The 11,699-nt window shown below is 40.0% G+C and overlaps 1 protein-coding gene across 1 annotated transcript; it reads right to left on the bottom strand.

The window, feature by feature from the left end:
• Nucleotides 1–3,583: 3,583 nt before the first annotated feature.
• Nucleotides 3,584–5,934, bottom strand: LOC139297922 (beta-1,4-galactosyltransferase galt-1-like). The gene is made up of 5 exons (XM_070920731.1): nucleotides 5,927–5,934; nucleotides 5,233–5,757; nucleotides 4,251–4,581; nucleotides 3,921–4,093; nucleotides 3,584–3,815 (listed from the first exon to the last, which is right to left on the bottom strand). Exons 1-5 carry the CDS (start codon nucleotides 5,932–5,934, stop codon nucleotides 3,584–3,586), a joined length of 1,269 nt encoding a protein of 422 aa, XP_070776832.1.
• Between the last annotated feature and the right edge of the window lie 5,765 nt (nucleotides 5,935–11,699).

Raw genomic sequence — 11,699 nt, 5'->3', positions numbered from 1 at the left:
ATTTCATACTATTTTACTATATTGGCCTGTTCTGCACACACGGCATCTATTGCATATCTATCTGTCCATCATGGGAGAGTGTGAAGGCCACAGACACACATGATATGACCATAACATACACATTTTTTATTGTGAACTAATCCCATATGAAAACTAAAATCAGCAATGCTTTAGTCCATCTCTCAGTACTTTCCAGCTTCTCTACCCTGTCTGTAGCCCATTAATTCCTACTGACTAAGTAAATCTTTTAAAAATTGGTCATAAATATATGCTAATATATCAATAACCCGTGGTGGTGGGATAGAGTTAAGGCAACGTGATTCCACATTTCGGCCAACTTTCTGTATCTTTTTCCACACACACACACACACACACACACACACACACACCATTGGTTACAAGCAGGATTTAACTAGCTCGCATTTAGTATATGAGGAAGTCCTCATCACTATGTGCTATGCCCTCCTCTTTACTCACTGAGATTACATTACTGCAGTGTTACAAAACAGGGAAGCAAGGACAATATTCAAAAAGTGTTCACCAGAGCTGTATGTCTCATGAAAGGCCAGACTCAGGACCACAAAAAGTCTGGCAAACTTTAACTGAAGAGCTGTTACTGAATGAAACTGTAAGTTTAACCGTAACTGAGGGTGTGTTTAAAACACATAAGGTAGACCCAGGTAACATGTTTTATACTTCCTGTGAATATAATCCAATTAACCCTACATACATGCATATCATATAGGCTGTGTATTTTGTGAATTCCCTGTGTCCTCTCTTGAAACCCGGACATTGTCAAACGTTGATCCCTGACGCGCTTGGATAAATTGTATTATATTATATTAAGACTTCACAGCCTTTCTTCAGGTAAGACTTTCATACTGCAACATGTGTTTGGGAAAGTGAGAACGCTGGCAGGATAAAGTCGCTAACCCTCCCACGTCATGTCAAATGAATTTACCATAAAGGCCAGAATACGGATGCACTCCAACTCCTCTGAATAACTGCAGCGGTTATTTCACCGTGTGGTTAGAGTGAAATCAATTCTTATTACTGGTCTTAGCTTAGATATGAGATCGTATAACTTACTGAAAGCTGAGGCGCATTGTCCTCCTGATGTGGAGCCGCCGGCACAGGAAGACTAACAGGTGGAGGTGGAGATCGGTCTGTCTCGGTTCCTCACTCGCGCTTTTGTTTTCTGTTTCCGTTATGTCAACCCTCTGTGTGTTGTGATTGATTCATCCAAATCCGAATAGATGTTTGTTCTTGTTTTGGTCTGTAATTTCAGTAAATCACAGTAGTTTCGATTTTGTTAAGGTGAAAGCCATTCAATCCAGCCTATAGGCAGAGCTGGAGGAGCTACTCTGATCCTCTCCTTAAAGTGGCAGTCGACCAGTTTGTTTGATTTAATTTATCATCATGAAGTAAATGTTGAATGCATAATATAATGGCTGTGGAGTAACGACACCATCGGCGTTTAGACTGGTTCCTTATAAGCCTCGCTGGAAAATGAAGGCTCAATCTATGGCACCAAGGTCAACCATTGCAATCACAACAGAAAGATTATACATTGACCTGTCTCTTTATACAGCCATGGCTTTTACACAACGTGTTGTAAACTCGTTGTGTAATTGTTTCAATAAAGTTACAAAGGCTCAGATTGTAAAGTGGCTCGCCTCATTTAGCTCCTAACAATGTTTCAGAAAGTGGTGTGAATCTTTTACTTTTTTACTGTCTTCACTTTCTGCCAGATTTACAGCAACATTTGTGAACTTTGTAATATTTACTTTTCTTGTAAACAAAATATATTAAATGAATGAATAAATTCAATGTTAAATCTAAGTGTTGAATGTTAAATCTAAATCTCACAACACTTTTTTTAAACGTTGTTTGGAGCTAAATGTAAGTAACAAAACCTGCCTATTTATCAATCCTGCTGGGTGTTTTACTCTGCCTCCATCATAGCACTGAGATTAGGGTTTCAAATCCACTACAAGTCCAATTTCATTTTACCTCTTCAGTGAACATGCTTCTTTCTTGTCTCTTATTTCAGAAGTGGTGTTTCTTGTCCAAACACTTTATAAACACTGTACAAATAGCCAATCATAGTAAATTAATTTATCACCAAGTACAGTCCAAACACTGTACTGCATATCGCACAACTCACCCAATTGGTCAATAGAAGCTTATTTGAGTAAGACAGCTTGTAGAAGTTGATTCTCATTTTCTTGCCAGTGTGTGTGTGTGTGTGTGTTTTTGCCACCCTCCAAAGGCCTGGAGTGTGCAGAGTAGGGAAAAAGTCCTGGCCAAGAGAGCACCAGGTGCTGGTGATTGGAGGCTCACAGCTTTTGAACTTTTTCTGGTGTTTGTTGATGCTGCCTTCGGTTTGATTTCATGGAATAAAGCTATTTTAAGGTTAAACTTTAACATCATCTTTTGGACATTCCTCATTTCCCTCTTTTCTGCTGCTCAAGTCAGTATTAATTTACAGAAGTACTCTCAATCAGCCGCCACAAGAAAGGACAAAGGTCACTGCACAGCTCTTGTGGGTATATTAACTACCTTTAACTCTTTAACTCCATCTGTACACATATCATTAATGCATGTTACTAACTCAACATCTTCTCTCTCCAGTAGTGTGTGCTTTCTCATCTCTCTCCCTCTGTTGCTTTCTGCAGGTTATTATAATTATTACAATTATTATTATTATAGGTCTTATTATTTTTGTTAACATTATTATTACTACCATTAATTTACATCTCTCAGAGATTTATCCAGCTTTTGCATGTGCCCTCTATTTCTGCCTAGTGTACACAACTGAGAGAACACGCATACTCCCACTAATACTTACATTTATCACTGAAAAGCATTTCAATCTTAATAAGAAAAAAGGCTTACTCAGGCGAGGCACATTAGTTCATTTTATGACAACAATATCAATTTATAGCGATAGATCTACTAAACATCATTGTCTGCCCGCTTGAACTTCAGCCAAAAGCTTAAATTAACCAAGACTAAACAGTCAACAGAAATGCGAGTGGCTTTTGGGAGGCTGTACTTAGACACAGTGATTGAGCTAAATGGTAATGTCAGCATGCTAACATGATAACAATGACAATGCCAACATGCTGATGTTATGAAGATATGTTTACCATTTTCACCATCTTAGTTTAGCGTTTTAACATGCTAACTAAGTTTTGCAGGTATTAAGTCATGAACCAAAGTGTTGACAAATGATGGGGCTAGAATGAAAGTGATTATAATTTATCCAGAGGGACATGAATGTCTGTACCAAATTCATCATGCCAATTCATCCAAGAGTTGTTGACACATTTTACTCAAATCCATAAAATGTGAACCTCATGGATTTATCATCTGGAAACCATGAATGTCTATATAATATGTTGTGCTAATCAATCAAGTAGATGCTGCTTTGACCTGCTGTTGGCGCAAGAGGAAAAGTCAGGGGGTCACCAAAGTAAGCAGAATTCATTCTCAATAGAACCATACTGCTAGCATGGCTAAAACATACTGTAGAGATAACTGATGAATACATACATTGTGACTATCTCCCTACCACCCATCAGCTGAGCCCCTCTGAACGCAACAGCCCCGCCCTCCTCAGCACGTTGTTCACATTTGGGGTCAGCTTGTATTTGAAGTCCCACAGTCGTGTGTCCACGTGGATCTTCTCCAGCGGCTGAACAGAAGGGGTGCTCAGTGGAGAGTGAATAATATGACACAACTCCGCAGGAATCTTGAGCTGCTCACCAAACTTCTTAAGCACTAAATGCACTGAAGTCTGCTCCACCATCCTGTGAAGCACATTGACAATCACACAGACAGATCATCACCCGAATGCTGCTGCCGATACCTACTATATGGTAGTTTTAAAGCACCATACTAAAAAGTCTGTTTACCTTGGCCGAACTATCAACTTGAATGGATGGTTTGATGAGGCAGGCTCCCACTTAAAGACGTGCTCCAGAATATTAAAGCCTGGCACCCCTCTCCATTGAGGCAGGGGACCCCTTTTACTTTCCTCAAAGGGTTTCTTGGGATATATATGGTTTTCAACAAGAAACACCCCAACCTGCAGAACGTGGATTCAAGTTTGATGGATACAGTAAAAGTTGGAAAGAAAGTAAGAACATACAGTAAATATCAAATATGATCAGTAAGTATGGATGTTGATGAAACATTTTATCATGTCTTTCTCAAATGCACACAAACAAAGTAAAGTACCCTACGTTTGGATGCTGCTTTTGGAGCATGTCCATGAGGGGTGTTAGGCTGTTGTGTTGGTATGGCATTATAATCTCATCTATGTCGTTCAACAGGACGTAGCGGGACCGCTCCATGGATCTGTAAATGCACTCATTAAGTGTTGCTAACTGGCCAAAGTAGTGCACGTCCCCTCCATGCTTCGAGAAGAGCCAGCCACGAGATGGATTCAGATGCTGGTCGATGGGCCAAGGAACCATCTCCACGAAGCCCTCCTGGCTGTAGCTCTGCAGCAGGCGGTCGAGGTCTGGGCCGCAGGTGGTGTTATAGATCACCACTCTGTCTACACCCAGCAGCCTGTAGCAAGTTAAAGCATGAAGGCGTTAAAGTTCACAGAAAAAGTCATACACTACAACTAAAGACAACAAAAGTCTACAGCCACACTAGTGGCTCTGTGAGGCACAGCAGTGCAGGTAAATGTTAACATCAGCATGCTGACATACTGATGTGGGTTTGCCAGACAACCAGCGGAAACTTCAGGAAATTAAGCTGAGCTCAATATTTACCATACAGACATGAGTGCTATCGATCTTATCATCGAACTCTCTGCAAAAAAATGTCCAGCTTTCCCTTCAAGGGATCACAAAAGTTATTACAATTCATCCTGAGGGAAACATGACTGGCTGTACAAAATGTAATTACAATCCATCCAAGAGTGGTTGAGATATATAGTTTGGTACACAGTGGTGGACTGATCGACCAACAGACTGATATCACGCTAAATAATTTAGCTGTTAGCATGGCTAAATAGCAAACGACTTGCATACACTACCACACCACCCTGAGTGAGAATAACAGCAACACCTGTACAGTATAGTGTAGTCCAGCCCTGCCATAAATAGAACCTTTGTGAACCTTGTAATGCTCATTTGAGGCCATGCTTTGTGGTGGTGTTGCCATTATTGTGTCTATTGACTGTATTCTGTATGTGTTGTGTGAAGTGCTGACCTGTACATCTCCAGGGTCTGTGCATACTGAAGTGCGTTGTTGAATTCAAACAGGTTGGAGATGCAGACTGTAAAGTCAATCTTTTTCTCCTCCTTCCCACTGGTCTTCCGGTTTCTTATGGGGAGCCACATCTGTGCAGATACCTTCACACTATCTGGCTGAGTCTGGAGACTCACATGGGTTGCCCTGCAGTTTTGAGGAATCTGACACATGACATCCGTAGTGGCAAAGGGAAAACCAAAGTTGTCTGAGTGTTCTTTAATGTTTGCTGGAGTTGTTGTATTTGATAACTGGCCAGCACAGCAGAAAAGACAGTGAAGGGGTTGGACGGAGTCTCTTCTGAATATGCCAATGATGCGTATATCAAAACCTTTCACCCTCTGGTCCATGTAGGCCGACACCAGCAAGTGCTTGGTATTGTTGAGGGGGGTGATGGTCTGGTCAGATATCTGTAGGGGGCAAGAGTTTGGAACCCGACGCAGGTTTCGGATTGGGCTTGGAATGGCCCTGTATGTCCCAGGGAATCTGACAAGCACAATCACGAAGATTAAGATGCCAATGGAGAGGAAGAAAAACTTCCTTCTGAGTTTTGTCCATTTAGCCAAAGATCGAAGAATCCTATGGCAGAAGTTAGAGTCACCATTACAGATTTCAGAGACATTTGAGAAACTAAGCTTGAAAATACACTTCTGACTTGAACATTGTGAACTGTTAAATTATTCCTGTCTGAGAATTTCCTCCATCTGAAAAGAACAAAGCAGAAATCTTGATTGATGGGGTGAAACAATATCTGATATCTAATTTGTCAAATATTTAATGGCAGTATCCTTCTAAAACCAACAGTTACAAATCTAGGTGTCACTAGCTAGTTACTCAGCCTTGTCAGAAGGTAATTTCAGGCCTGCAAACTCAAGTGGGATGAGAAAGATCACACTTATGAACCCAAACCCTTGTAGGGGGTCCCATCATTATTTTCCAATTTAAACATGCAAATAAAGACATCTGCTGCATTGAGATGACAGTTGATGTCAGTTTGAACAATACAGGGAAACATTTGCTTTGCCCAGCACCCCTGCACAGGTGTTTTCACTTTTCCTGGCTGATAAGTACTCTGCACCAATAAAAACAATAAAAGTGTACCCTGGCAGGTGCAGCAAAGCTAACAGGAGATTGAGGAAATTCTGCCCTTTGCTATTGATTCGATGCATCAAATGAAGAGGCACTCTACATATTGCAGTCCAATGTAAAAATAATTTATTTTGTTCCAAAACCGTCATGTTGTTACGCTCTAACACGCTCAAAAGTGACATTGCTCTTCTGTTGTCTAAGGCATCACTCACATCACCTGTCACATACCAGATCATTTAAAACTAACCCAAGAAGTCAAACTTTCTGTACCACAGTTTCTCTTGAGAGGATGGCCCAACCTGTTTTGAACTTGAGACATCCAACGACATTCAACTAGCTGAGTCATGCACCCATGAAAATGTTAATTTGCTAATATGAGTTGCCTCTAGTATTATTGTGCCCTCAAAGCAATTAAGCTTAAAGAGCAGCAAGTCATTTGCATACTGTTTTTGCTCTGGGTTTCTATATCTTCTTGGATGAGGTTGTTGGGGTTGTCTGCAGCCTGTGAGGAAGACTGAAGATACTACTGAGAGCTATCTCGTTGTTTTTATGACAATGACAATAAAGAACTTTGAATTTTGAACTCATTTCGTTTACAGGTTCATTGTTGATGTTGGAAATAGAACAGTTTTTATATAATATTAACTCATTTCATGTATTTATTCATTTTGTCCCCTCCCCCACTCCTCCTTGTTCTTTGTAGTTCCCTGCACAGCTGCTGGGTAACACTGTGTATTTCCTGTTGTACGGTACAGACATGCTATGACATTTATTGATTTATTAGCTTATATTAGTTGTTCCCAACCTAATAACAAAGCTATGTCTACTTGTTTACTACATTTTAACTTGTGAGCAGTGGTGTTTAGATCCTTTACTGAAGTAAAAGTACTAATACCACACTGTAAAAGTATTCCATTGCAAATCCTGCGTTGAAAATGTTACTTGTAAAAGTATGTAAGTATAATAATGTACTTAAAGTATTAAAAGTACCCCCCTGTGACTGTTATACTACTATATAATATATCATTAGAATTTTATTATGGATCAATCCACTGGCTATTTTGTCATTTTCTCGATTGATTGCTTGGTCACAATTACCCAGAGCCGTAACACCTTCACAAGGCTTGTTTTGTCAAACCAACAGTCCAAACCTCTAAATTATTAAAAATGATTTTGAATTATTACAATAATTACAAGGAAAAACAGCAATTGTCAAAAAATTGTCACATTTCAAAAGCTAGAACCTTGAAATGTTGAAGAGAAAGTCTGTCAATCGACTAATTGTTTCAGCTCTACTTGTATATAATGTTGAGTATTTTAATTTTAAGAAAGCATCATCAAAAAAAAAACCCTCAAAATAATTAGTCACTAAAGCAATCAAATAACTGTAGTGGAGTATAAAGTACAATATTTCCCTCTGAAAGAGCATGAAAAGAAAATACTCAAATAAAGTGCAAGTATATAAAAATTGTACTTAAGTAGTGATTAAATGCCCATACCTGAGTGATTTACCGTTTTCCAGTTGTTTAGTTTGAACAATCTTCTGAAACTTGTAGAAAAGTAGTTATTGTCACTCCATTCGTTTTCCAAAGATCTTACCCTGCTCAGATCTGCAGATGTAGGATCCTTTCCAAAATGGGAGAGGCACAACCTTGACTGAGGCCAGGCTATCACACGATACACAGATAAGGCATGGCCAACACATACAACTACACCCACTGGCAATTTACAGGTTCCAGTTCACAATGACTGAGTAAACCAAATGCGGAAACCCACTCAGAAAGGCTGCATGGCAACAGTGCTACTCAGTGATGCCGCCCAAGTCTATTATTATCTGTTTCTAGCTTCTCAATATATCTCACTATTTAAATCCCTACATGCATGTTTGGCTACAGCCACTAAGGGGGTCAGTGAGCCCCCTGAACGCAAACTTCACCTGTGGTTTTAATATTAATATAAAGACCATATTGAACATACAGTAACTCACTCAAAGCTGAATGTAGTCACTCCTGTTGTAAGACGACTGGCGACTGAAGATATTTAGGTAAGGGGGTGGGCTAATGTTTGAGTCCCTGTCTGTCTGGTTTCCGCAGGTGTCACTTGCGCTGCTCAGGATGAGCTACTAACCTGATGAAGCTACAAATGGTAATGGTTTCACTTAAAATTGTTGAATACTGTGAATTTAGAAGAAATGTTGAAGGTTCCATATGGAGTCCTCAGAAAGTTGTTATTGATGACACCGGTGGCCGTTAAGTGAACAGCAGTCAACTTCCTGTTGTTTGTGCTCGCAGTCTGTAGACCCGAGCAAGCATCCTGGGCATCAGCCAAAGCAGTGACATGACATACACCAGACTGATTTACTGGGATTTACCTCTTATGTTCCTATATTTTATTCGGACCATTTACTCCGTGACACAAACTAGTTTGCCGACTGCAAATTACTTTATCAGCTAATGTTACGAAGCAACCAATGCCAGATCCATGCCACATAGCTAAGTTACAGCCAGCTGGCTACCCTTAACCTTACCTTAGCTCAGGTTACAGTTAGGGAGTTGTCCACCCTTGCCTTGCATCGCTCTTTGCTAGTAGAAAGCAATCGCTAGTTATACACTAGGATTGGGCGATATGTTAAAGTTTTTCCAACCGGCCACAGCCCACTTTTTTAAAAATAGTTTGGAGCTAACTGTGGCGAAATGTTGCTGTTCATATCAGTATGCGCCACTTTACAATTGGCACCCCATAGCTATCCCCATGTAGTGGACTTTGCAGGCGGTGAAACAACTGTGAAAATGCTACCCGGCAAAAGAAAAAGATGTGTAAAAACTTGACTTGAGAGGGTTCCAAACCGACGTTCCTTTTCTTCAGTCATTATTTCTACTTGATCGGTAAGTAACAAACAAAACCTGCCTACTTATTAATACTGCTGGGTGTTTTACTCATTGAGATTGGGGTTTCTAGTTCAAATTGGGATTCATACGGCTCTTCCTTTAGACAGTAGCTAGGCTGCTAACAGTAGTTACTTGTTTGTATTCAAACTGTTGTTACTCAATATACAATTATGACAGTTTCACTTTACCTCCTCAGTGAACATGCTTTTCTCTTATCTTCAATAATGGCAAATTAATGTATAACCAAGTACAGTCCAAAGACTGTATTGCATGTCGCAAAACAACCCATCTGAAAGGTCAATAGAAGCTTATTTGAGTAAGACAGCTTGTAGAAGCCGATTCTCATTTTCCTGCCAATGTGTTTTTTTTTGGCACCCTCTTGCCGTCTGCCTGGCAAGCCAAAAAGTATTACCAATAATGAAAACTACCTTTAACTCCCATGGATTTTGGGTAATACGAGAGATTCAATCATAACTCCTCCTCCTCTCCCTCTCCATCTGTTCGCATTCTTATATCATTAATGCATGTTACTAACTCAACATCTTCTCTCTCCAGTAGTTGTGTGCTTTCTCATCTCTCTCCTTCTGTTGCTTTCTGCAGGTATTTCTTCCTCCGGAGCTGAAGAGTCTGGATCTATGTTCTCTTTCATCCTGCTCTCTATCCAACCGGTCGAGGCAGATGACAAAGAGATAACTTCTGTTATAATTTGGCGCTTTATAAATAAAACTTGAAATTTCATATCTCATAACTGTATTAAACACAAGTATTAAAATCCTGAAAAGGAAGTACAGGTGGACAGACAGCCAACAACAGCAAACAACTGAAGCTAACCAGTCACCAGGTGGAGCACTAGAAATACATACCTTCCTGTAACACGGACACATGCAAAAAATGATGCATTAGGATTTTAAAGGACCCTAAAAGCCATTCTGCGCTGTCATAAATGTCTGGTCAGACTATTAAAAGCAGTATGAAATCCACTTTGTAAATGTTAGCAGACCCTCCAGCCCTTTGAGGTATTACCATCAGCAAACAGCAAATCAGCATTGGCCAACAGATATTGCACAGAAGTCCACATTTTATGTTTTAACTGTAGTTCCAAAAAAGCTAGTGCATGTTACACATCTATATTTCCCAGATGGTGGCAATGAGCGGCTTCATTGCAGTAGGCTCAGGTGCCTACATTGTTCTTGCAGCGAGGTGAGATTTATCCAGCTTTTGCATGTCCCCTCTATTTCTGCCTTGTGTATCATGTCAATACACAACTGAGAGAACATGCATACTCCCACTAATACTTACATTTATGTAGTGGGAAAATACAACACGTTCCTTTTCTAGCTTGAAGAGTTCATTTATGGTCAGACATTTGTCTTTGTGCCCTTTGATCCTAGTAAAAGGACTATAGCTTTCTTTGTTTTCTTAGCTGTGTGTTATCAGTTGCCTGGAATTACCTTTTACTGTGGCTTTGTTTCCTACATGGTAGTAATTGTCAAAGAGAGTGATACATTTCCTACTAGTGTTCACATTCCTTGCTGTACATGCTGTATAAAAGCAGACCACTCTGAGATGCAGTACGGTCAGCCGGGCAGGAGCGACTGAGTTGCTGTCGGGGCCGTCCGTCCGTCTGCAGACGTGAATAAAACCACAAGAACAACTCCCTTGTTGCCAGTCTTCTGTTTCCTGAAATTCCCACGACAATTTATCACTGAAAAGCATTTCAATCTTCATAACACAAAAAGGCTTATTTGAGTTAGACACATTAGTTCCTTTTATTACAACAACATACATTTATAGCAATAGATATACTAAACAGCAACCAGACAGATTGCAGAGGGCCTTGACACTGGTGGTGGAGAAGTTTTGGAGGAGAGAAGCAGCATAGACTGAAATGACAACAGAGACAAAAAACTAAATCATTCATCCAAACTGATGGGTGATGGAAAAGCCTGCAACGAGATCCAAGTGAAATCATTGTCTGCCTGCTCGAACTTCACCTTAATTAACCAAGTCAAGAAATGTAAGTGGCTTTTCGGAGGCCGTACTTAAGCAAAGTGATTGCGCTAAATGGTAATGTCAGCATGCTAACAATGCTAACATGAGGATATCACCATTTTCACCATCTTACTTTAGCATTTTAACATGCTAACATCTACATGATAGCATTAAACACAAAGTGAGGCTGATGGGAATGTCAAGTTTTGCAGGTGTTTAGTCATAAACCAAGGTGTTCACAAATTACAATTTTGACCTAGCGCTGGCGCTAGAATTACCAAAGTGATTACATCCAGAGGGACATGAATGTCTGTACCAGATTTCATGGCAATCGATTTAATAGATTGAGATATTTCAGTCTGGACCTTTGCCATCAATAGAATCATGCTGCTAGCATGGCTAACAATACTGCAGATGTTGCTGATAAATAATACATTATGACAATCTCCCTACCATCCA

The sequence above is a fragment of the Enoplosus armatus genome, chromosome 15 (genome assembly GCF_043641665.1).
Source record: "Enoplosus armatus isolate fEnoArm2 chromosome 15, fEnoArm2.hap1, whole genome shotgun sequence".
Taxonomy (NCBI): Eukaryota; Metazoa; Chordata; class Actinopteri; order Centrarchiformes; family Enoplosidae; genus Enoplosus; species Enoplosus armatus.
This window is presented reverse-complemented; position numbering and strand designations above follow the sequence as displayed.

What these genes read in the sequence shown, in the direction of transcription:
- LOC139297922 (XM_070920731.1), bottom strand. An exon ending in TCCAAAAGCAGCATCCAAAC is followed by an intron (nt 4,094 to 4,250) that starts GTAGGGTACTTT and finishes CACGTTCTGCAG; the next exon opens with GTTGGGGTGTTTCTTGTTGA. An exon ending in AAGTTGATAGTTCGGCCAAG is followed by an intron (nt 3,816 to 3,920) that starts GTAAACAGACTT and finishes TGTGCTTCACAG; the next exon opens with GATGGTGGAGCAGACTTCAG.